We start from the raw sequence: 27720 nt of genomic DNA, 5'->3' as shown, positions 1-27720 counted from the left end.
ATCATTGCCCTCTCCCCTATATGGGCCATGACATCCAGGAGTAAAAGCCTCTTTGGCGGCATGGGAGATGACTCCCAGGGATGAGTCCAGCCCTGGCATGGTGGGATCAACCATTCCATCTTGACCAAGATGGGGGAAAGAAGTGTAACTAATAAAGTATAAGTGGCTGGGAGAGTTCAAATAGAGTCGAGAGGCTACTCTGGAGCTCACTCTTATGCAAGCTTCTGTTACCTGTCATAACTTGCCAAACCCCAGCCAAAATCATTCCAGCCAATCCTAAAGAACACCAGGCAACATATAATATTCTACAAAGGTTCCATGCACTAGGGCAACTTTCCAGAAACCTACAAACTCCAGTTGGGTTCCTAAACCAAATAAGTCTGGAAACCTAGAGGGCCCTGCCTCTCCAGAACATAAGGTAGTTCCATCTCCATACCCCATATTAGTGACAGCCCCTTCCAACATGAAAAAGTTAGAATGGCCAAAACCCAAATATCCCTAAAGAGAGGAATAGAAAGATCAAAGGTGATGGTGGAGTGATACAGAGAAGGCGGGATTTAACAAATGAATATGATTGCTGAATCATTAAATTGATATTTCTTTTAGTCTCCAGTATTTCAGAACAGTTAGAAATAAAAACCTAAAATTGTGGAATTTTAACCCATACCAAACTCTGAAATCTGTTCTACAACTAATTGTTGTACTGTACTTTGAAACATATTGCTTTTTTGTATATATGTTATTTTTCACAAAAAAGAAAGAAAAGTCAATTGTGATGATAAAAAAAAAAAAAGTGCATTCCTTCCAACCTCCTATATTCTGGAGCAGCTAGAAGGAAAAATTTGAGAGGATAGTATGGTAACCCATGACAAACTCTGGGATTTGTCCTGTAACTACTTGTTGAAGAGTGCTTTGAAAACTATTGTTGGTTTTTTCTTTCTTTGCTTTGTATATATGTTATATTATACAATAAAAAAAGCTAAAAAGAAAAAAAAGAAGAAGTAGGCTTGGATTCAGAAACATTTCTCTCCCAACAGGATCTCTGCTAACACAAATATACAATTTTCCTCAAGGGCAAAAAGACTTAATTTATGAAACTAAAATATCTTCCCCTCAGGTTGTTTTAAATCTGCAATAAGTAAAAATTCTGCAATGAATATTTTCCAAAACAAAGAACAATGTGCTCCAAAGGAAAACTACAGCCGCTACCTTAAGAGATTACTTTCAAATCCACAAATTATCGAAACTTGAGATAGTGGTCCCAGCATTGCCAATTCTTCAGACATTTTAAGAAAAGTTGTAAAAGACTTGTTTTAGTGAGGGGAAGTATAAAGGAACTAGTAAGACATCCAAGTGAAAATGTCCAGCAACAGGGCAGGTCCCATTCCTGGGGCACAATGTCTCAGGAACTAGGCTGTATATACTAGGCAAGGTTTATCTGCTATAACCAGAAGCAGCATAATCAGTCATATGAGTCAGACTGAGGTGAAGAGGGAAGCCAGAATCCAAGTGGACAAAGTCATAAAACAAAAAATAGTTCAAGAGGCAATAGCCAAGGAGATGCATGGGACACGCCTTCTTCCATCTTGCATAATGATGATAAGCTCATTTTTTTTAATGCATCCTTGAATATTCTTCCAGGTTGGGGCAATATTAAAAATATTTAATGACTGCATGGCTGGGCACCAACTGATCAGAATAGAAGCCGGTGGGGGGGGGGGGGGCAAAATGGCCCAATACCAGGTATAAACCTGAGATGGCTATGATCCAGCTAAGCTTAATACCATTGTGGGGTACAGATAAGTAGATTCCTGATATTCTTAGTCATAATTTTAAAAAATACCATAAAATGAAAATGAAAGACTCAAAACACTGCCTGTGCATTTTATATCTCTTTATGATGGTAACATTTTTGCATAATTTTGTTCTAGGCCTTTTTCTCAATTTGGAAGTTAAGTTTTCTTGTGTAGGCTAAAGAAATGTGAACCCACTGAAACTTTCTGAAATGAACTAAAAACCAAAGCTCAATTACTGTATATGGTTTCTATACATAAAATATTCTGACTAATTGAGATGATTCCAAAAGATGATTCCAAATATAATGGGAGAGGCTTGAATTCTGAAGTACAATTGTGCTGGAAATTTCCCCAAATGAGAGCAAACTGTGGTGTGATTCTACCCTGTCAGAATTAATATAACCTCAGAGTGACATTCTGATAGGTATATATATTAGAGTGTGCAACAATCTCTCAACAAAGTAAAGGAAGCAGTACAGTCTGGGGCATTAAATACCAGGTGGGACAAAACTCGGCAATACGCAATCAGTAAAAATAATCACACAGGGCCAGCTGAATGGGTTGCCACTCCTGCCTTATTTCCTCTTTAGCTTTAATTCTTATTCCTAAGCCCAAGAGGGAATCAAAATGGAGAAATACTCATTCTTAAGATTTCCGTACTTCTGGGTTTATGTTGTATCTTGATCTCGAGGAAAATAACAAAAACATGACGGCCTTCCATCTTCCCAGATGGTCATTCAGGCTTATAAATCAGGTGAGGCAGAAAATTCCCAGATCACATTTTTACAACTCTATAAAATCATGTCAAATAACAGTCTGAAATCCACCTTAAAAAGCTACACTTGCCAGATATCACTGGGAAAATAACGTTACCCTAACAATCAGCAGGGTGAACTGCTCTGCAAAATATAAAGCTATATACCAGGTTCTGAGAGCAGGAACTGATTTTGTGCCAAAGAGTCTATTCCTGGAGATCATAAAAGGTGATAGAATATAGGCAGAATAATTACCTGAAATAATAAAGAATCACAGGCAGAGACTACTGCTAAGAACTCACTAATTAGAACATACAGAAAGCATCTAAATCTATAGATAAATTTCTGGCTCCTATTATTTCTAACATAAATTTCATTTTCCTACATCTCAGAAACAAGTATTCTTGGAAAAGTAGGGAGTCCAAACTCTAGATGTAGTAATGGTCTTTCCAGTAGCTAAATGGCCTTTCATTTTAACAGGTACATTACCTGATTTTCTTAAGGCTTGATTTAGTATTCTCAACCATATTGTAAAGACCTACACTTTTCAGTTACATACTTTAATTGTCCTCTATAATAGCTGAAAGAACATCATTTACAGTGATCAGTAATAAAACATTATGACAAGTGGCAACAGGAGAATGAACTGTTATCAAAAGATGACCAGTACTTAGCCTGCATCCACAAAAGCAACGACTATATTATGAATTTTCAACATGGTTTTAAAAATTGAAAACAATGCTATAAAACAAATCATCTCAATGAGTTTTTGAAATGGTGAAAGTTTCTTTGAAGGCAGGTAGACGTGGGTAAATTATTATTCTCTTGATCTGTTTACTCAGCTGTAAAGAGGGATAATACCGACCTCATAAGTTTTTCTTTAATGGGGATTAAATGAGATATAATATTTTCATATCAGACACATAGTGGCTATTCAGTAAGTAGCTGTTCTAACTATTAATAGATGCTTTCATTACACCTGGGAAACAAATCATGTCCGCTGATCTTCACTTGAAATCAAAGTTAATATGTGGGATGTTAGGTCTACCCTCAAATACCACATTATTATGAAAGAGGTTTCACTCTACACATTCCCTCCAATCAGAAAAGCATACATTTTCATTTTTCTAAAGGATGAGATATGAAAAGACAATTTAGCCTAGCAAAGCAGACAGTCTGGATCTTGAAATGCTCAGAAATTCTGAAGGAAAAGAAATGGAACAAATGATTTTTAATTAGCAGCTTCACCAGACTGAACTCATTCATAAAAGGAAAAAGAATACTGAGAAGGTGGGGGTGGAATTATTAGCCTAGAAAATAACTAAAAGCTAAATACCAGGGATTTACCAGGGTCATCATTTTGTTTTATAAAGATGGAGCTGGTTTTTCTTCATTTGTTTGTTTCTCAGAAGGGCAAAAAGGAAATTTTGTATTTAATGACTGGGTACATACATTTTTCCAAAAAAATACATTTACAATGAACTAGTTTTGTGATCTCATCTCAGCCAATGGCCATTACTTTGCTTAGAATTTCCCCAGACAAGATGTATAATTATGTTAGCATTTATAAAATGATTGCAAAGAAAATTCAATTTTCCATTCCCCTTGTTTGTGCCCCCTAAAAGTTTCTTATCTTTTCATATCAATTGTAGTGAGACAGGGAAAAGCAAATAGTTCAATGAATGTTAACAACCAAAGTTATCAGAGATAGGAAGATATTAACTGCATGAGTAAGCTGTAAACAAAATGCTGAGTCACTTTGGTGTATTATAATTTTGAAACATTATTTTTACATTTATGAGCCTCCAGTGGAATTATCTTAAATCCCCTGTCAATTGAATTCAGGCATGTGGCTGTTGGCCAAGGCTAAGAAATTAGATCGTGAAGTCAAGTATAAAAATTATTAGGGTTATTTCTAGTTCCAGCCCTAAAGCTGTCACAATGAACAGATGTCTATGCTTAAATATCTGTGCATAATAACTTAAATTGGTATATTTAACAAAGAGCAGGAGGAGAAGAGGTTTTGAAAACTTATTAAGGCTCAGCATTTGTGAGGGAATTTAAAAAAATCTAATGAGGCAAATTCCCACTGAATGATCATCTGAACTCTTAGTCTTACTGTAACTGGGAGATATAAACAAATACACGTAGTCTTTTTACTGGATCTAACTGGTCAGTTCTGCTTGGTTAGTGAATCCTCCCAAGTGCTTACCTTACTCCCTGGGTCTATTCTGCTCACGGCGTCAAACCTGCCACAATAGTTTAATGTGAGTTCCTGGGGTTTAGGGCATATAACCATGCATCTCAACTTTGTAATTCCACTGGGGAAAGAGCAGGCCTTACTTTATATCCTAGGTGGTGTCTAATGCGTCACTGATGATAGTAACAATAACCTCTTCGCTATGACAAACTGTAATGTACTGTAAAGGTGCTCCACTCGTGGGCACTGCCTTGGGTCTCTCTCCCAGGTCTACCTCACCCAATAGACCTCCCTCAGGCTGACAAAGGTGCCAGCCTCAAAGCTGCATTTATGTGGCCAGTGCACTGCGTCTTACAGATTGAATGTCCATCAGGAGTGGTCTGGACATCAGAACAGAAGGCCTCAGCTTCTTAAAGAAAACCAATCTCCTGTCAGAGAATCCCGAGTTCAAAGGGAAGGTTGACTCAGTAGTCAGCCACTTCCCCCCACCCTTCTCCTCTGCTTCCCTCTGTTGGACCCACTTCCATGCCATGAGCACATGCCCAGCCTCCAGGATAGATGTTATTTATTGCCCTTCACAGAAGACAACAGAACAGAGATTTGGGAGTCAAATCTCCATCTCTCTATTTACTGTCTGTCTTTGTGGCTTGGGCCAGTAACCTCCTTCTAGCACCTCAGTGTCTTCAACTTAGAGATGGGGTTGATCAGGAACTAGCAGGGTTATTGTGGAATTTAAGGAGGAAAATACAAGTGAACGCTGCTCCAAAGCGAAAGGAAAGTTAGCACCCTTCTTCTACCTCTGCCCTTGAAAGTCATTTAACATTAACTTACTTATAAACTATTGAATTCATATAATTTCACAGCTGCAAAAGTGGCCTTCAGATGGCTTTGGTCCTAGAGTATGTAAAATAATTTTGTAAACGTATGTCTTTCCCACATTTTAAATTGATATCCAAACTTGTTCATAAATTTGAATGATTGGGAATAGAAATTCTAGTATATTTTAATATTGACATGTTAAAATAAAACTATTGCAGCAGTCTTTCTTAGGTATCCCAAAGTATCTAAATATCTGATAGCTCAGGTGTAAGGATTTGATACACATCACCATCCATTTAAAAAAATGATATGAACAAGCTCTAAATTATAATAGTCTGAAATTTTACGTTGCTCCATTTTTGTCTTCTTGAACTTGCATTTCCTTTCTCCTCCTCCCACAGAATTTTATCATAATTTATTATATTTTAATGATTTGAAGTAGTTTATTGATCACCCTAACATACCCTCTGAAATAAATTAAAATTTTATCCAGTAATTACAAGGCTTTGGGGTAAAAAAAAAAATTCTTGGACTGAGTTATGGTTCCAATTATTATTAGTAATCAATCAAAACAAATAAATGAATTACAAATTTTGTTGAATATTATATATGGAAGAAAAAAATCATTGGAGATTCATCTATCAATGAGATAAATGGGAAAAGCTTACCCTAATCTAATCTTGTTGTTATTTTTGGAAGATATAACTGCTGAGACATTTGGTTCATATAACAAACTGGATAAAAATGGAAGGAGTTCTGTTACAGGAAAATCTTTTGTTGCTTTAAATTCCTTTTGATTTATATATAAAAATCACAAAGTAATGTTAGTCTAGCAGGCCACTCTTCGTTACAATAACAAATAAACCCTGAAGTCTCAGAGCTTAGCACAAAAAAGTCTATTTCTGCCTCTTATCAAGTCCAGTTCTGCCAGGTGATTCCTTCCCACCTGCTAATCTCAGCGTCCAGGCGATGTCCACCCCGGGCCCCACCACATCAATATGTGGCCTGCCACAGCTGGCCATGCAGGCATCGAGAGTGAGATGCTGGCACACTGGCTCCCATGTGCCTGGAGCTGACACAGTGATTCTACTCACATGGCCCCATCAAACCACAGGAGCTGGAAACACCTTCCTGTCCTAAGAACTAGTGGACTGTGTCTCATGGTTAGCAATCATCTCAAATATTTGTAATAAAATGCCAGTTGACAATGCATTAGGTCCTACCTAAATTTTGTAGACAGCAAAGAACTGAAAACACCTGCTTTATAAAATGATTCATCACCCACTTATTAGAGTTCTTCTTTCTCAGTACTAACGTTTAGAATTACCCCTTCCTTTTGCACCAGTTTCTACCCCCAGATAAGGCCCACATGAAAGATTCAGGAGAGGGAGGCGGGAGCCCTCCTCCAGTGAAGGAGGGGAAGGGCTGTGAGGGGGCCCCCTGGGCCTCAGGTGCCCTCAGGGAGATCCACTTTTAGAAACAATATGAAAGGACCTGAAAACAGATTCTCTCAAAATTATGTACACCTACTAACCCCTGCACAGATTTATGTGCCACTAGCTGCGCCTGTACCCAGTGGAAGATTTCTGCTTTGGGAGAGGTGGGATATTGGGCTATCCAAACTACGTGCAAGAGTTTAGGGCAAATTACAACTCAAGGTTTAACCTGATTCCCTAAGATTTACCACAAGTGAAATTAGGCTGAAATAAATCACAAAGGGGAAAAAAAGTTTTGGATGAGAAGAAATGGAAGAAAGCATGAGTAGGTAATAGAAATAACCCAATTTTGCCCTGTGGGAATGGTTATCTACTTATCACTTTGGGTCTTGGGTTTTTAATTCAAATCTGGTTGAGAATCACCAGCTGCTCTCTTATTCAAAACCTCTTTTACCAAGCCATATATTCATTTGGGGTTCAGAAACAAAATATTAGAACTTACATTTGTATTTTTTTTTAACTGAAACCACAGAAGAAAACTAAGTAGTGTTATTTATTGTGCAGGTGGGATCGGATGGTTTCAGGTCATATACTGGATGCAAGTTATCTATCCCCAGGGAACATCTGAGAATGTTCATCTTCAGAGAGGTAGATGGGATGCTCTCATGTTGTTTGTTTTCAGAACTTCCCAACGGACTGCAATTTCACTTTTATCTGGATAGGAGCATTTATGAACTTTTCTATTTAGTACATAAATACAATGGATAAAAAGCATGCCTGCAAAGAACCAAAGATTCAAGTCACTAATAACGCAAAAGCAAATGAACCAAGGAGTCCTCTCCTTCCTGACAGGAAATAATTGTGCAGAATAGCAGGGCTGATGCTTCCATTGTTAGTGTGAGTCCTTCATCAGTCTCAGTACCAGGACAAACACTGTCTCTGTAATCAGATGTCACAATAATTTGGCCAAAAGTCTTAACTTAGACAAAGTAACATATGGATTTTCATTTACAATGAACCTTACCCTGTGCCCTGAGACATTAACTAATGATAGAATACAACTTCCATGATTAGCAAAATACTTAAAACTCCTGTTATTTCACCTTTATCTCTTTCATAAGATAGTTAATATTTCTACTTCATAAATAGCTAAATGTGCATATATTAGGGGTGAGTGCTCCAGGCTCAATTAGGGATGGCATGCCCACTGGAAAAGCTTCAGAGACGAAAGCCTAGACTTGTGTCTGTCCCTCACCAGCTCCAGGGAGTAAGGGCCAGAACATACCTTATGTGTCATGACGCACCTCACAGAGCTAGGTGCTCAGTGCACGTCTAAATAATTAAACTTATTGACTTTGCTATCAACTATACTTCCTCTGTGTTTCCCAAAATTCTGGCAATTATCATACAATTTTTAATGCCATAGCTTGATGTTCAATTTGTCTTCTGTGATGGTGGCACTTCCCCTATATTGGTTTTTAGTACTATGTCCAATTATTCATATTGCTTTAGGAATCAAATTGATGTTGGAGTATATTTGAAAGTTTATGCTTGCCCCTCTCTCCCTTTAATGTTAATAGCACAAGGTTAATAAGAATGTTTTACAATGCAGTTTTCTTGGAGAACTGTTCATAGATATTATTCTCAAGAATCCACTTTTAACTACTAAACATATATGCAGTGTGCAGTTAAATTAGCATTGTAGAGGACAAAAGAATGTTAAGTGGTCTTCAGAATTAAAAGCAAGGGTTTGTCAGCCTAAGGGAGAAATGGCGGGGGATATGTTGAAATGATATCCCAACTGCAAATGTTGTTTGAAGAGGAGACATTAAAATGAAAGAGGTGAAAAAACAGGAAAGGCAGAGGCAAGCCATTTCTTTTTTCATCTATGCTTCATCCCTGGTGAAGACTCTCATTATGTTGGACATTCAGCATATTGGATTGGAACTGATGATGTATTTAAGGTATACACAATGACATTTGAACAATGATTAATTCTTACTATACAGTATTCTTCTCATCTCTTAATACTATGCATTTTTTTAAAAAATTCAGTTTGGGAGATCTGATCCACAAAAGTTAACATGACATAAAATCATCAAAGCAAAAGCCAAAAAACAGGGTGGCAAGTTTATAAAGCTTGCCTAGCTTGGGCCTCAGTATAAATATGCCTGCTCTTGGGTGAGTCCAGTCCATTCTTTTCCTATGTGCGCCTGAGCTGTGGGAGTCAGCTATGAAAAATTCATGCAGAATGTTTCAACAGTTCCTCCATGTCCTTAACTTCTGCTGACTTCACATCACATTAAAACTTCAAAGAGAATCCAGCCCTGAGATGGCAGCCAGCTTCCACTGGGAGCAGGAGAACTGAAGGTTCAGAGGGGTCCTCTCTTCCCTGACAGGACGTATCTGTGCAGAACGTGTGTTAATTTATCTTCCTAACCATACAAAAGCAGGAGAAAGGTTAAGAGATGATAATGCCATCTACTAAACTTGCACAAGATAGCAGGCAGGACCACTGTGGGACTGCAATTCACTTCTAATAGACTCTTTTGAGCTAAGCCCTCTTTACATTTTGCTCCCATTGGCTTCAAGGGTAGCCAAAATATTTAGTGACCGAAAGGTGATCAGGCTTTTGGACTCTAAAGTTATGCAGTGGTTTGAGAAAACATATTATTTCCTCCTGTTGGCTGGGTGATAGTGCGTCACGCATTTAGGTGTTTTGAGACAAGGCTAACCCCGGGCTGTGACTCCTCTCAGATATGGCACTGCCCTAGCAGAAAGATTTATTATATCACAGAGGAAAAAACAAGGAATGGGGACACAAGACATGCTCCAATTTCAAATTAATTAGCATATAATCCTCCTGGAATTTAAGTTCCAGTATCCTACCGCCTTACTAGATGCACTACAGAAAGGATCCCTACTTTATTTTCCTGATGCAGAGGAAAAATTTATCTTCATTAAATGATAATTGGTGGCATGATCTTTGACCCTTCAGAAATTCTGGCTAGCAAATTTTAAACATTTTTAATCAATTTTGGTTGTTGTTTTTACAAAGCCTACATCAGGGGTAAAAAAAAAGATGTGTCAAAGTCTGCAGGACATACTCCATCCCACTACTAGTATGCACAGATCATGAAAACATCTGATTTCATAATAAACCTAGCGAGGTGAAGTGCTCTTCAATATTTCATTCCCTGAGAAGATGCTGGGCAGCGAGGTTCTCGACAGCAGATACAACAGGGCTAGAGAAGCAGCAGCAGCTCAGAAGGGAGCATTCTCTTTATAAAGGACTCCAGTAGTAAGATTACTGAGGTGGGTCACACCTTAATTGAAGTAGCCTCACTAAAAGGTCCTACTTATAATGGTTTCACACCCACAGGAATGGATTAGATTTAAGAACATGTTTTTTCCGGGGTACATAAACTTCAAATCACCATAATAATAAAATTGCCACTCACGATTATCATTTTTGGAAAAAAACATTAATAAACCATTTTTACTTTTAGTCTGATTCTTGACTCAGGGGACCCCTTTAAATGACAGTACACTGTGAACTGGGGTTTTGTGAACCCCACCCCTAATCAATGGACGTAATTATCGAGTGAAAAAGACCTGTCACCAAATCTGAGCTTACCCTGTGGTGTGGAAAGCAGGATTCAATCCTTATCATGAAGAACTGTATGGCAGGATGACAAAATGGTATGGACCACTTGATAAAACTTTCCAGGAGTCGAATGGGCATGTGAGCGTGCACTCAGGAAATCCCCACTAGCTCCCAGGAAACCCTACCAGGCCCAAAACAACCGAACCCCTCAAAGACCCTGAGCAGCAAATGCCTTACCCCATGCTTGAAGCAAAGTTTTTCAAACTACCTGAAGGAGAAAAACATGGCTTCAAGGTGTTTTTTAAAAAGGACGAAATCTTCCACCCTACATGCAAATCCATATAATTACATGACATGACCTGAAGATTCTGAAATTGACCATCCACCACAACTGTTTCCCAACTATATTTTCTCTAACAGCATAACAACAGAGCTTTGTACCATGAAACTTCACCATGCAAACTCTTCATTGACATGTCCTGATACACATGTTTTAATTTGTGGTTCTTGTTTTCTGTCATTTTCCTTTCTTGAGTAATAGCTCTTGCTCATAGAATTTCCCTCAAAAGCCAAATATTTAAATTAAATTTCCTGAAACAAAAATGTCCTTAAATAAACCAAATATATAATTGTGGTTTGTGTGTATTCTCTCCAAGATTCACATTTTTAGTTAAATTACGTAGATTAAAATGATTAGCTGATGATTTTTAAGAAAACTACTTATTTTAACAAAGTTTATGTATATATATTTTTTCTCAAGGATCTTATTATCTGATTAAAAGAACATAATCTGTGCCTACTATAGTCCCAAACAAATTTCACAGCCACAATTCCTATAAGTCGAAAGATATTTTGTTGTTAAAAACAATACATATTAATAGTGTACAGAAGCAAATGCATTTGTTTTTTCAGAAACTGACCCCAAACAAATATGATTGTACATTCAGAAGTCTCAGCTATATTCACATTTTTTGTATAGCATCTCAAAGAAAAGAACAACCCTAAGGCTCTCCCAACAAACCATGGGCACTGGATCAATACTAAACTGCAACTACTATGCTAGAGAGGTGAGATTTATTATAAAATGCCGCCATAACACAACAGCCATTAATAAAATCAAGACTTTATTACTTTCAGAGATATCATTTGGAACGTCAAAACTCACTTGCTATGCTCAAATGTATGAATGGGCTTGTCTTGTTCTCTCCGTTCCTCTCGTTGACAGCCTGGACGTAGTACGCTCCGGCATCCCCAGCAGTGGCTGCCAGGATCACCAGCTGATTCTCCAGCGTGATGGCTCTGCTCCAGAAAGACAGATGACAGCGTCAAAACCATTCAGCAACCTTCTTATTTGTGAGACAAAATTAATTATTATTTCAGATCAGTCCAAGATGGTGGCTTAGTGAGGTGTGGAATTTAGTTCGCCCTCTAGAGCAGCTAGTAAACAGCCAGGAACAGTACAGATGCTGGGGCCACAGCAGTGACCAGACACACAGTGTACACCAGTCTGGACAAGCTGGACCAGCTGCAATCCCACCCAGAACCGGTAGTCCCCCAAGCAGCAGAGGCTGGCACCCCTCCCCCACAGAGTGGTTCCCAGAGGGGAAAGGAAAGGGACGTTACTAACAGCAGGGACTGAGCTCAACCAAACTCCAATTGTGGAATTAATTAACAAATTCTGATTACTAAAAATAGACCCCCAGTTCAGCTGAACCTCGAGGAAAAGCTGAGGTTGCTGGGTTTTGCCCCAGTGCAGAGGGGGTAGGGCTAATGGAAAAAAAAAAAAAACAACAGAGTACTTTTCGGATTGGACAGCGCAAAATACTTGAAAGGGTCTGGGCCCTGAAGGAAAGGAGAGGTCTCATAGGATCTGGAGATACATAGATCAACGTACCAACTTAAGCTCTTGATTGGCAAGCCCAAGGAACAGGGGTCCTGCTCTGAAAAGGATTTTTTTTTCTTTTTTATGGCTGTGTCTCTACAGCTTAACTGCTCTTTGGATACAAATGCAAGGCTTCTCAGGCTCCAAATGCCCCAGGAAAGGGTGGAATTAAGCTTGTCTGAGAGGCAAAGAGGCTGGTCAGGTGAAAGGAAGTAATTCCCTGGAGGCTGTGCCTTCCCCAGGAAAGGGATGGGGCCCAGCTCAGGTGGAATCCCTCCCTCAAGGAATTCAGACCTCAGGGTCTGGAAAACTAAAGCAATTAAAGCCAGACTACAACCTCTCCTCTGTCTCAACTGCACCCCCAGCTGGGAGCGTCTGCTGAAGTTAAAGGTAACGTATCACTTTATGCTGGTGGGACCCACAGGCAGACAAGTGCTACATACTGGGCAGGACAGGAAAATCACAGAGTCCAAAGGCTTCATAGGAAAGTTTTTCAACATGCTGGATCTCACCCTCAGGGAAAACTGATGCAGGTGATTCTTTCCATCTGAGAGGAGGCCACTCTGGTCTGGGAAAATCTGACTAGGGTCTATAATACCTAAGCAGATTCTCCTAAGGGAAAAAAAAAGGTACCATACAGAAAGGGCAAGAAACAAGAACTGAAAATTTCTGATCTATTAAACAAAACCTAAGTTAGAGGTCTAGAATAAGCTGAACTGAATGTCAAAGAACAGACAGACAATAAATTCTTCTAGAAAGAAAATCCTAGGTAAAAGTCAAAATAATCTCCAGAATAAACTAATTAAGGAAATTAAATGTCTAGATGCCAGCAAAAAATAACAAATCAACAAAATTGAAGATATGGCCCAATCAAAGGAACAAACCAACAATTCAAATGAGATATAGGAGTTAAAAAAATTAATTCAGGACATTCAAACAGACATGGAAAATCTCATTAAAAATCAAATCAAAATGAATTGAGGGAGAATAAAAAGAAGGCAAGAGAGGAATAAAAAGATGAAATAAAAATTCTGAAAAAACAAATCACAGAACTTATGGGAATGAAAGGAACAGTAAACGAGATGAAAAAACAATGAAAACCTACAATGTTAGATTTCAAGAGGCAGAAGGTAGGATTAGTGAACTGGAGGATGGGACATCTGAAATCCAACAAGCAAAAGAAAATATAGGGAAAATAATGGGAAAATATGAGCAGAGACTCAGGGAATTGACGGGCAACATGAAGCACATGAATATATGTGCTGTAGGTGTCCCAGAAGGAGATGAGAAGGGAAAAGGAGGAGAAAAACTAATGGAGGAAATCATCACTAAAAATTTCCAAACTCTTATGAAAGACATAAAATTATATATCCATGAAATACAGCATACCTCAAAAGAATAGATCCAAATAGATGTACTCCAAGACACTTACTAATCAGAAAGTCAAATGTTGTCATGGTCAGGTTCATGTGTCAACTTGGTCAGGTGGTGGTACCCATCTATCTGGTTGGGCAAGTTCTGGCCTGTCTGTTGCTATGAGGACATTTCATAGAATTAAATCATGAGCACATCAGTTGCATCCACAGCTGATTCCATTTGTAATCAGTGAACGGAAGTATCTTCTGCAATGAGTGATGCTTAATCTAATCACTGGACGGCTGTTAAGGAGGATCAGAAGAGAAAAGCTCTCTTCCTGCTTCAGCAAGCGAGCCTCTCCTGTGGAGTTCATCCAGACCCTCCATTGGAATTGCCAGCTTCACAACTTACCCTATGGATTTTGGACTCTATATTCCCACAGCTATGTGAGACACTTTTATAAATTTTATATTTACAAATATTTCTGGTTAATTCTGTTTCTCTAGAGAACCCTAACTAATACAGAAGTCAATGAGAAAGAGAGAATTTTGAATGCAGCAAGGGAAAAGCAATCCATCACATACAAGGGAAGCCCAATAAGACTATACATAGATTTCTCAGTAGAAACCATGGAGGCGAGAAGACAGTGGTATGATATATTTAAGATACTAAAAGAGAAAAGCTGCCGACTAAGAATTCTATATCTAGCAAAATTGTCCTTCAAAAATGAGGGGGAAATTAAAACATTTTCAGACAAAAAATCACTGAGTGAATTTGTGACCAAGAGACTGACTCAGCAAGAAATATTAAAGCGAGCACTAGAGACAGATATGAAAAGACAGCAGAGAGAGGTGTGGAAAAGAGTAGAGAAATGAAGAATATCAGTAAAGGTAAAAAGAAGAAAAATTAGATATGACATATAAAATCAAAAAGGCAAAATGGTAGAAGAAAGTACAGCCCTTACAGTAATAACACTAGATGTTAATGGATTAAACTCTCCAATCAAAAGACACAGACTGGCAGAATGGAATAAAAATCAGGACCCATTTATATGTTGTTTACAGGAGACACATTTTAGACCAAAGAATAAACACAGGTTGAAAATGAAAGGTTGAGAAAAGATATTTCATGCAAATAATAATCAGAGCAGGAGTAGCTATACTAATATCCAACAAATTAGACTACAAATGTAAAACAATTGAAAGAGACAAAGAAGGACACTATGTATTAATAAAAGGAACAATTCCACAAGAACACGTTACGATCACAAATATTTGTGCACCAAGCCAGAGTGCTCCAAAATACATGAGGCAAACACTGAAAAGAGAAATAGACACATCTGCCATAATAGCTGGAGACTTCAATTCTGCACTCTCATCAATGGAAAGAACATCTACACAGAGGAGGATTAAAGAAACAGAGAATTTGAATAATACAATAAATGAACTAGACTCAACAGATATTTATAGAGCATTATACCCACAAAAGCACAATACACTTTTTTCTCAAGTGCTCATGTATTATTCTCAAGGACAGACCATATACTGGGTCACCAAGCAAGTTTCAATAAATTTTAAAAGATTGAAATCATACAAAACACCTCCATGGTTCATAAAGGAATGAAATTGGAAATCAATAATAGGCAGAGGGCCAGAAAATTCACAAATATATGGAGGCTCAAAAACATACTCTTAAACAACCAGAGGGGCAAGAAAGAAATTACAACAGAAATCAGCAAATAGCTCGAGGCAAATGGAAATGAAAACACAACATAACAAAATGTATGGGATGCAGCAAAGGCAGTGCTAAGAGGGAAATTTATTGCCCTAAATGCCTATATCAAAAAAGAAGAAGGAACAAAAAACGGGGAATTGATGGTTCACTTGGAAGAACTAGAGAAAGAACAGCAAACCAACCCCAAAGCAATCAAAAGGAAAAAAATAACAAAGATTAGAGCAGAAATAAATGAAATTGAAAACAATTAAGAAAATCAATGAAACGAGAAGTTGGTTCTGTGAGAAAATCAACAAGATTGATGGACACTTAGCAAGGTTGACAAAAAGAAAGAGAGAGGATGCAAATAAATAAAATCAGAAATGGAGGAGGAAACATAACTGCTGACCCCACAGAAATAAAGGTGGTAATGTGAGGATACTATGAACAACTTTATGCTAATAAACTAGACCACACTGATGAGATGGAAAACTTCCTAGAATGGCACGAACAACCAACATTGACTCAAGAAGAAACAGATGACCTCAACAAACCAACCACAAGTAAAGAAATTGAATTAGTCATTAAGAAGCTCCCCAAAAAGAAAAGTCTAGGACCAGATCGCTTCTCTTGTGAATTCTACCAAACATTCAAGAAAGAATTAGTACCAATGATGGTCAAACTCTTCAAAAAAAGTTGAAGAGTAGGGAAGGCTACCTAACTCATTCTATGATGCAAACATCATCTTCATACCAAAGCCAGACAAAGATACTACAAAAAAAGAAACTTAGAGATGAATCTCTGAAATGAATATAGATGTAAAAATCTTCAACAAAATTCTTGCAAATTGAATCTAACAGCACATTAAAAGAATTATATACCATGACCAAGTAGGATTCATCCCAGGTATGTAAGAATGGTTCAACATAAAAAAAATCAATTAATGTAATACACCATATCAACAAATCAAAGCAAAAAGACCACATGATCATCTCGATTGGTGCAAAAAAGGCATATGACAAAATTCATCATCCTTTCTTGTAGAAAATACTTCAAAGGATAGGAATAGAAGGGAACTTCCTCAATATGATAAAAGGAAATATGTGAAAAACCCACAACTAACATCATCCTCAATGGGGAAAAACTGAAGACTTTCCCCTTAAGATCAGGAACAAGACCAGGATGTCCACTGTCACCACTGTTATTCAACATTGTGTTGGAAGTTCTAGCAAGTGCAATGAGACAAGAAAAAGAAATGCAAGGCATCAGAATTGGAAAGGAAGATGTAAAACTCTCACTGTTTGCAGATGATATGATATTATATGTCAAAAACCCTAAAAAGTCCACAGCAAAACTACTAGAGCTAATAAACAAGTACAGCAAAGTGGCAGATTACAAGGTTAACACTCAAAAATCTGTTGTGCTTCTATACACTAGTAATGAGAAATCCGAGGGTGAAATCAAGAAAAAAATTCCATTTACAATTGCAACCAAAAGAATAAAACATTTAGGAATAAATTTAACTAAGGATACAAAAGACCAACACAAAGAAAACTATAAGAAATTGCTAAAAGAAATCATAGAAGACCTAAATAAATGGAAAGGCATACTGTGCTTATGGAGTGGAAGACTAAATACAGTTAAGATGTCAATTTTACCTAAACTGATTTATAGATTCAATGCAATACCAATTAAAATCCAGCAAACTTTTCAGAAATAGAAAAACCAATAAATAAATTTATCTGGAAGGGCAGGGTGCCTTGAATAGCTAAAAATACCTTAAGAAAGAAAAATAAAGTCGGAGGTATCATGCTACCTGACTTTAAGGTGTATTACGAATGTACAGTGGTCAATACAGCATGGTAATGGCATAAAGACAGATATACTGACCAATGGAATCGAATAGCATGTTCAGATGTAGACCCTCTCATCTATGGACAATTGATTTTTTTTTTTTTTAACATAGGCAGGCACTGGGAAACAAACCTGGGTCTCTGGCATGGCAGGAGAGAACTCTGCCTGCTGAGCCACCATGGCCCACCCTGGACAATTGATTTTTGATAAGGTAGTCAAGTCAACTCACCTGGGACAGAACAGTCTCTTAAAAAAATGGTGCCTGGAGAACTGATATCCACACGCAAAAGAATGAAAGAGGATCCATATCTCCACCCTATACAAAAATTGACTTAAAATGGATCAAAGACCTAAACATTAGATCTAAGACCATAAAACGTTTAGAAGAAAATGTAGGGAAATATCTTACAAATATTATAATAGGAGATGGCTTCCTAGATCTTACACCCAAACCACAAGTATTGAAGAAAGAAACAGATAGAAGGGAACTCCTCAAAATTAAACACTTTTGTGCATCAAAGAACTTTGTCAAGAAAGTAAAAAGACAGCCTACACAATGGGAGACAATATTTGGAAACAATATATCAGATAAGCCTCTAGTATCCAGAATACATAAAGAGATTTTTCAACTCAACAACAAAAAGACAAACAACCCAATTACAAAATAAGCATTAGACATGAACAGACACCTCAGAAGAGGAAATATAAATGGCTAAAAGGCACATGAAAAGATGCTCAACTTCCCTGGCTATGAGGGAAATGCAAATCAAATCCACAATGAGATATCATCTCACACCCACCAGAATGGCCATTATCAATAAAACAGAAAATGACAAGTGCTGGAGAGGATGTGGAGAAAGAGGCACACTTATCCACTGTTGGTGGGAATGTCAAATGGTACAACCACTGTGGAAGGCAGTTTGGCGGTTCCTCAGGAAGCTAAGTATAGAATTGCCATATGATCCGGCAATACCATTGCTAGGTATCTATTCATAGGACATAAAGGCAAGAACACAAATGGACATTTGCACACCAATGTTTACAGCAGCGTTATTTACAATTGCCAAGAGACAGAAACAGCCCAAATGTCCATCAACAGACAAGTGGCTAAACAAGTTCTGGTATATATATGCGATGGAATATTATGCAGCTGTAAGACAGAATAAAGTCAAAAAGCATATAACAACATGGATGGATCTTGAGACATTATGCTGAGTGTGCTTAGCCAGAAACAAAAGAACAAATACTGTATGATCTCATTGATACAAACTAACATTAATGAATGAACTTGGAGAATTTCAGTTAAGAACAGAGGCCATCCCTCTCTCTCCAGCCAACACAACAAGCAAACTCACTGCCCTCCCCCTGTCTACGTGGGACATGACTCCCAGGGGTGTGGACCTTCCTGGCAATGTGGGGCAGAAATCCTAGAATGAGCTGAGACTCAGCATCAAGGGATCAAGCAAATCTTCTCAATGAAAAGGGGGAAGAGTGAAATGAGACAAAATAAAGTGTCAATGGCTGAGAGATTCCAAACAGATTCGAGAGGTTATCCTGGAGGTTATTCCTATGCATTAAATAGATTTCACCTTGTTAGTCAAGATGTAATGGAGAGGCTGGAGGGAACTGCCTGAAAATGTAGAGCTGTGTTCCAGTAGCCATGCTTCTTGAAGATGATTGAATAATGATATAGCTTTCACAGTGTGACTGTGTGATTGCTCCTTTTATCTACCTTATCAACAAATGAGTAAAACAAATGGAATAAAAATAAATAATAGGGGGAACAACTGTTAAAATAAATTTAGATTGAAATGCTAGTGATCAATGAAAGGGTGGGATAAGGGGTATGGTGTGTATGAATTTTTTTCTTTTGTCTTTTTATTTCTTTTTCTGAACTGATGCAAATGTTCTAAGAAATGATCATGATGATGAATATGCAACTATGTGATAATACTGTGAATTACTGATTATATATGTAGAACGGAATGATCATAAGTTAAGAATGTTTGTGTTTGTTGTTATATATATTTTTTTAATTAATAAAAAAAGAAAAAAATGTTACTGGTAAAAAAAAGTACAGAGGCCATCAAGAGATAGAAATAGGAGATTCTGGGAAATTGGAGCTGAAGGGATACAGATTGTGCAACAGGACTGATTGTAAAAATTCAGTCATGGATAGCAAAATGCTACCTAATTGTAGCACAATAATGTTAGAACACTGAATGAAGCTGAATGTGAGGATGATGGAGGGAGGAGGGCTGGGGGCACAAATGAAACCAGAAGGAAAGACAGACGATAAAGACTGAGATGGTTTAATGTAGGAATGCCTAAAGTGCACAATGATAGTGACTAAATGTACAAATTTAGAAATGTTTTTGCATGAGGAAGAACAAAGGAATGTCAATGTTGCAGGGTGTTGAAAATAGATGATAATTCATATTTAAAATTTTTAACTTATGTGTGAGACTAAAGAAAAAATGTTTATTTGGTACAAATCTTATATTATGCCTAGTGTATTTCCTAAAATAACTTAAATGGACAGGTTAATTGAACACATAAGTACATGGAACCTTAAATAGGGCATAAGATTTTGTAGGCTTGTCCAAAGTGATACCCCAATAAATCCCAGAGTGATTTGAACAGTGAATAAAAAAGTATTTGCAAAGTTCCCTTGGGGGAACAGCGAGAAAGGGGGAAAATTCTTCTTCCACATTTGGAGAATTCCTGATATCCTTGCAAGCAGTGGGGACAACCAAATCAACAGGCCAAGCCCTCAATCTTGGGATTTGTTCCTTCAAAACATCCCCACAGAGGACAGACTAAGTCTACTTAAAATCAGGCCTAAGAGTCACCACCACAGAAGCTCTTTTGTTGCTCTGATGTGGTATATCTCTCTCTCAGCCAACATGGCAAACAAATTCACTGCCCTCCCTTTCTCTATTTGGGACATGACTCCCAGGGGTGTAAACCTCTCTGGCAACATGGGACAGAAATCCTAGAATGAGCTGGGACTCAGCATCAAGGGATTGAGAAAACCTTCTTGAACAAAAGGGGGAAGAGAGAAATGAGACAAAGCATCAGTGGCTGAGAGATTTCAAACAGAGCAAGAGGCTATCCTGAAGGTTATTCCTACACATTTTATAGATATTCCCTTTTTAGTATAAGGTGTATTAGAGAGGCTAGAGGAAAGTGTCTGAAACTGTAGAGCTGTGTTCCAGTAGCCATGTTTCTTGAAGATGAACGTATAATAATAAGGCTTTCACAGTGTGAATATGTGATTGTGAAATCCTTGTGTCTGATGCTCCTTTTATCTACAATATTGACAGATGAGTAAAAAATACGGATTAAAATAAATAATAGAGGGAACAAATGCTAATATAAATTGAGTAGACTAAAATACTACTGAACAATGAAAGGGAGTGGTAAGGGGTACACAAAAAAATAGGTTTAACAAAGGTTAAAATGTATTGAGTAGATGAAAACACTAGTGGTCAATGAGAGGGAGGAGTAAGGGATATGGTATGTGTGCTGGTTTAAAATGATGTATGTACCCTAGAAAAGCCATGTTTTAATACTAATCCCATTTTGTAACAGCAGCCACTTCTTCTAATCCCTATTCAGTATTGTATGTTTGAAGCTGTAATTAGATCGTCTCCCTGGAGATGTGATTTAATCAAGAGTGGTTGTTAAACTGGATTAGCTGTAGATGTGTCTCCATCCATTTGGGTGGGTCTTGATTAGTTTCTGAAGTCCTATAAAAGAAGAAACATTCTAGAGAATGAGAGCGATTCAGAGAGAGCAGAGCAGAACGACATAGCCATGAGAAGCAGAGTCCACCAGCCAGCAACCTTTAGAGACGAAGAAGGAAAATGCCTCCCGGGGAGCTTCATGAAACAAGAAGCCAGGAGAAGAAGCTAGCAGATGATGCTGTGTTCTCCATGTGCCTTTCCAGATGAGAGAGGAACCCTGACTGTGTTCACCATGTGCCCTTCCACTTGAGAGAGAAACCATGAATTTCATTGGCCTTCTTGAACCAAGGTACTTTTCCCTGGATGCCTCAGATTGGACATTTCTACAGACTTGTTTTAATTGGGACATTTTCTCAGCCTTAGAACTGAAAACTAGCAACTTATTAAATTCCCCTTTTTAAAAGTCATTCCGTTTCTGGTATATTGCATTCCAGCAGCTAGTAAACTAGAACAATGTGTATGAGTTTTTTCTTTTTTCTTTTTATTTCTTTTTCTGGAGTGATGCAAATGTTCTAAAAAATGATCAGGATGATCAATATACCACTATGTTATGATATTGTGAGCCACTGATTGTACACCACACATGGAATGTTTGTATGTTAAGAATGTTCAGGTTTGCGTGTTGTTTTGGTTTGATAACACAAAATAAATTAAATTAAAAAAATAATTCATTAGATCAATATAAAGGAATGCTCAAACTTTTACAGGAAAGACTTAAAGGGACGGAAACAAATACTGGGTAGACTCTAGGAATATGGTGTTGACCGAGCCTTCTCTGGGCCCATATGGACACACTCCTGCCAAAAGCATCTGAGAGTTCCTGGCACCCACAAAATAGTTGAGTGAGGAAGACAACATTTGGGAACACATATATGCAGAATTTGTTAAATTCCTAATAAGATAAGTTAGATGAGATCCCAGAAGAGCTGTCCTTTTGTTTCAGGCAGGGCTATTTGATTATACAATTGTCACAAACTTTCAAATTAAGGCTGGGCCAGCGAAACCTCTACCTCTAATAAGGGGCAAACGAATGTACTGTGCCTTTTTCCATTTTGGAGAGCCTCACAAAGTTTCCATATTATTTACTCCGAGGCTAGGGGGTAGAAGGAAATTTGTCAATGGTTGTAGTGCTGTCCTTTCTCAATTCTCCCATAATGCCTAACCATAGGACTGCATGTGCTTGGCCTGTTCTATCTGCCCACTTCCTTGGAATGCAAACAAATAAACAGTCTGTTTGGTCTTCACTGAGCCTCTTTTGTATATCACAATTCCAGTGTTAAAGGAATCTCTAAGACACATTTGATCCACCCACCCTCTGTTTATAAGTGAGGAAACTGAGGCTCTTAGAGATTATGTTGCTTGTCTGAAGTAACCCAGCAAGTTAATACCAGGGGAGGACAAGATCTTCTCACTTGTAGGTTAATGTCTTTCCAATTATACCATACAGAGACTCTTATTTTATTGCTTATTTTAAAAAGGAGAAGGAATGGAAGGAGGTGGGCAGAATGCAGAAAGGGGCAGAAGCAAAAAGAGAGGGGACAGAAGCCGGAGGAAGAGAAGAAGAGACAACTTTTACTTGACACGTGTGCCCTAGTATCCTTTTTCATATTATAATTCTGTATTCTTTTTATCATTTAAGGGAGACAGGGTAGGGACTATTTATTAAAAAATGAAACAACACAAACTATTCTCTGGTTGATGAGCTGGACATAGAGGGCACGAAGTGTTCTAAGCACCAAAAGATCATTTACTCTATGCTTTTATTTCCAAAGCATCACAAGCATCCTGGGACACTTGGTGAAACTGTTCTACCTCTCACAAACATGTTACTCTGTTGGAAATTATTTTATTCGTTTTTAAATCCTAGATAGTCACAGCCCTGTCAGAGTTAAAGAAACTAAGATTTATATTCTGGTAACATTAAAAACATGAGAAAGGAGTAACCTCTCATGATTACATAACAATAACAATAACTTTCTTTTTGCTAACCTTTGGAAAACTTTTTCAAATATCTTTAATGTTTATACATTATAAAATATTATCGTAAGAAGTTCCTGCTTATATAAGGTTCCCATAAGATACATAAAAGTTTGAGGTTGCTATAACTAACTTCATATCTCATTTAAGAGAATTTCCCTGTTAGGAAGTTTTCAATTTTTAGTCCCATAAAAATATTTTGTGAGAGTTCTACTATAATTATTTATGATTCCTTTATAGAACCACAGAAATTCTTCTAACTGATTTTAGTATATGTTATACTGGCACTTAAAAGTAAATAGAATATGTATTACACATGAAGTTGCACATTTAATAATATAATTTTAAAAACTAAATAAAATATTAACATTTTTCCATAACAGCTTATTTTTGCTATAATAGTTTCAAAATACCTACTATTTATGAGAATTATTCTTCAAAACTGTACATTATCTCTGTATTATTAATGACTGTTTCAAGGGTACTGAAAAATTTTTAAAGTACATAAAGAATAAAGATATTTAAGTTTACAACCATTATAATTTATACCTTCAAACTCATTTTTTTAAGTTTTTAATTTGTATAGATGTTTAAGTCAAAATTCGCAAAGAAAAACTTATCTGTTACTAAAAAGATACCAACAAAAACTGCAAAAACTCTAGAGACGCTAGATAAACAAGGACAATTTCCCAAGAACATTTTATTCTTTTTTCCTATCCAAGTCTTTCTGAATAGAGCAATTCTACAAAAGAGTCATTTTTTAATCAATATAAAGTATTATCTAAAAACATTTACCTTTATTTCAAATTTTGTATTGGCTGTGATGTTTATGAAGAAAATCGACTTTTAAAGGTCATGGAGTGGGAAACCAGCACCCATTCTCTGGGTCCCCCCTCTTAACTGACCCTGGTCTTGTGGAGTCCACGCCTACCCTGGGCAGCCATGTCATCTGAGGACACTGGCTCACTTCCGGAACCAGGTGTGGGCCTTGATCACCATGGGACAACAAAGGTACCCCAACCTTCTTGCCAGTGACTAGCATGGGGATCCCAGGTTTAAGACAATGAGGAATTGGTGTGAGGCCCAAGTTGGCCAAGGGGAAAGACCATGATTTGGGGGAGATAGTTCCTCTTACTCCTGCTGGATGCCAGCCAGGGTATGTAAGTTGTCTCAACGGCTGCCATTGGGCATGTTTACAACTCTGAAGGAAGGCAGTTTGTAGACAAAGACAGGGGAAAGAACAAAATTTGGAGAATCAGAGCAAATCACACCAGAGAAGAGAAGTGATTACGAGAACATAAGCTAAGTGACCCTTTGATAAGACTATTAACGTATGTTACATTTGTACACAGTATATTAAGTGACAAGGTTATTGGGGATGGGGGGGGGACTTCCCATGCCTTTTCACACTTTCACCAGTTTACAGCATCAATGTGGTTTGGGGAGTTGATCCCAACTAGGTATTACAAATCCTGTTAGTCAATTCCCCCTTGCCGGTGATGCATTTGGGAAGCCAGTCATCTGGGGACTGTGAGTGGTCTGAGGCACTAGTCTCATCAGACCAAAGGGCAGGGTTCTATCGCATGGCTGGGAAACAGTGTTTTCTACCCCCACCAGATGTGAGTGTGGAAACATGCTGTCCCTGTTGTCCATGGTGGCAATTTTATGACCATGAAGGAAACAACTTTAGGATGAAGTTGATAATAAGAATGGCAGGATAGAGAGAAGGGAAAATACCTAAGTCCTTGATAACATGATTGAACCAGTGAACTAGCCAACCCTGCAGCTCATCCTATCTGTGGACTTTCTATCCCATGCATATTTAAATTTAAGTTAGAGTTTCTGTTATTAGAAGTCAAAAGCATCCTGATATAGATTCAAAATAGCATATGCAATAGCATCCATTTGGAGGGTCAAGAAAAAATATGTGACTCTGTGCATAGGAAAAAGATCCCATACATGTGTTTCTATATGTCTGTGCATGCATAAAATGCTAAGAGTGGTTAGCTCTGAGAGGTAAGAATACAAGTTATTTTCTTTTGATTTCTGTATTTAAAAATATTTTTCTACAGGCAGAAGAAAGAATAAACAAACTAGAAGAAAGGACAACAGAATTTGAATACAGGAAAGAACTAATGGCAAAAAAGATGGAAAATTTTGAGTTGGACCTCAGGAAAATGATGGACAACATGTAGTGTACAAATATAAGAATCATCTGTGTTTCAGAAGAAGAGAAGACTAAAGGGTTAGGAAGATTAGTTGAGGAGACAATGCAGGAAAGCTTCTCAACCCTTATAAATGACACAGATATGCAAATAAAAGAAGCCCAACAAAGCCAAAATAAAATAAATCCACAAAGGCCTAATCCAAGATACATATTAATCAGTCTGTCAAGTGCTGAAGAGAAGCAGAAAGTCCTGAAAGTAGCAAGAGAAAACTGACTCGCTATTTACAAGGGAAACCATGTAAGCCTGAGTTTGGAGTACTTAAGGGGAACTATGGAGGCAAGAAGGCAGTGGTATGATATATTTAAAATTGTGAAAGAGAAAGACTTTCAGCCAAGAATTCTTTATCCAGCAAATTGTCCTTCAAAGGTAAGGGAGAGATTAAAATTTTCGCAGACAGACAAAGGCTGAGGGAATTTGTCAACAAGAGACTGGCCCTACAAGAAATAGTAATAGGTTCTGTTGGCTGAAAAAAAGACAGAGAGGGAGGCCTAGAAGAGGGCAAAGGATTGAAGAGTACCAGTCAGGATAACTTAAAGGATAAAAAAGAGAAAGAGGATACAGATTTGACAAATAAAAACCAAAGTTGGTAGATTGTAGAAATGTCTTTACATTAATAACTTTGGATGTTAATGGACTAAACTTACCAATTAAAAGATACAGATTTGCAGAATGGATTGAGCAGTATGATCCATCTACATGCTGCTTACAAGAGACTCCTCTGAGACTCAAGGATACAGATAGATTGAAAGTGAAAGGACGGAAATGATGTTCTATGTAAGCTGTAACCAAAAGAAAGCAGGAGTAGATGTACTGATATCAGACAATATAGACTTTAAATGTAAAGATGTCATAAAGAGACAAGGAAGAACACTACACATTAATAAAAGGGGCAATTCACTAGGAAGAAATAATAATCATAAATGTGCATGCTCCCAACCAAGGAGCTCCAAAGTACATGAGGCAAACATTGGCAAAACTGAAGGGAGCAACAGACTTTCAACAATAATAGTGGGAGACTTCAACACACCACTCTCCTCTATAGACAGTACAACCAAACAGGACCAACAAGGAAATAGAGAACTTCAACAATTTGATAAATGAAGACCTAACAGACATATATAGATCATTACACACCCCAAAACACTAGGACATACAATCCACTCTAGTGCTCATGGAACATTCTTTAGGATAGAGCACATGCTGGGACACAAAACAGGCCTTTATAAATGTAAAAGGATTGAAATTATTCAAAGCACTTTCTCTGATCACAATGGAATGAAGTTGAAAATCAATAACCACCAAAGAACCAGAAGTTTCACAAATATATGGAGATTAAATAACACACTGTTAATCAGTGGGTCAAAGAAGAAACTTCTAGAGAAATAGGTAAATATTTGGAGATGAGTGAAAATGAGAATACAACATACCAATAGGATGCGGCAAAGGCAGCGCTGAGAGGGGAATTTGTTGCTCTAAATGCCCACATTAAAAAAGAAGAAAGCAAAAATTGAGGACTTAACAGCTCACCTGGAAGAACTAGAGAAAGAATAGCAAACTAACCTCAAAGTATATAGAAGAAGAGAAGTAACAAAGCTAAAGCAGAAACAGATGATTTGGAGAACAAAAAAAGAAAAATAGAAAGAATCAATAAAACCAAAAGTCGGTGCTTTGAAAAAATTCAGTAAAATTGATAGACCCCTAGCTAGATTGATAAAGAAAAAAAAGAAAGTGGATGCAAATAAACAAAATCAGACATGAGATGGTATTTGTTACCACAGACCCTAAAGAAATAAAAAAAATCATAAGAGGATACTATGAACAACTATATGCCAACAAACTAGACAACAGAGGAAATGGACAAATTCCTAGAAACACACGAACAAGATATACTGACTTGAGAAGAAATAGAAGATCTCAACAAACCAATCACTAGGAAAGAGATTCAATTTGTCATCAAAAATCTTCCTACAAAGAAAAGTTGAGGGCCAGATGACTTCTCAGGGGAATTGTATCAAACATTCCCAAAAGAACTAACACCAATCCTGCTCAAACTCTTCAAAAAATTTGAATAAAAAGAAACTCTGCCTAACTTTTTTATGACATCAACATCACTCTAATATCAAAACTGGGTAAAGATGCTACAGGGAATGAAATCCCAATCTCTCTACTGAACACAGATACAAAACTTCTCAACAAAATACTAGCAAATAGAATCCAATGACACATTAAAAGAATTATAAATCTTGACCAAGTGGGGTTTGTACCAGGAATGCAAGGATGTTTAAATACAAGAAAATCAATGCAATACAGCCCATTAACAAATTAAATGGGAAAAATCACATGATTAC

The 27720-nt window shown here is 37.4% G+C and overlaps 1 protein-coding gene across 7 annotated transcripts in view; it reads right to left on the bottom strand.

Annotated features, from left to right (window-relative positions):
- Positions 1 to 27720, bottom strand: part of SDK1 (sidekick cell adhesion molecule 1) — a 1057379-nt gene that overhangs the window by 406654 nt on the left and 623005 nt on the right. For all 7 annotated transcript variants that reach the window (XM_077140486.1, XM_077140483.1, XM_077140481.1 and 4 more), the window contains one exon: positions 11779 to 11912. In XM_077140486.1, the coding sequence (XP_076996601.1) occupies positions 11779 to 11912 (134 nt within the window). The remainder of the gene's footprint in view (positions 1 to 11778; positions 11913 to 27720) is intronic.

Source organism: Tamandua tetradactyla, chromosome 23, assembly GCF_023851605.1.
Source record: "Tamandua tetradactyla isolate mTamTet1 chromosome 23, mTamTet1.pri, whole genome shotgun sequence".
In the NCBI taxonomy this organism is placed as follows: Eukaryota; Metazoa; Chordata; class Mammalia; order Pilosa; family Myrmecophagidae; genus Tamandua; species Tamandua tetradactyla.
This window is presented reverse-complemented; position numbering and strand designations above follow the sequence as displayed.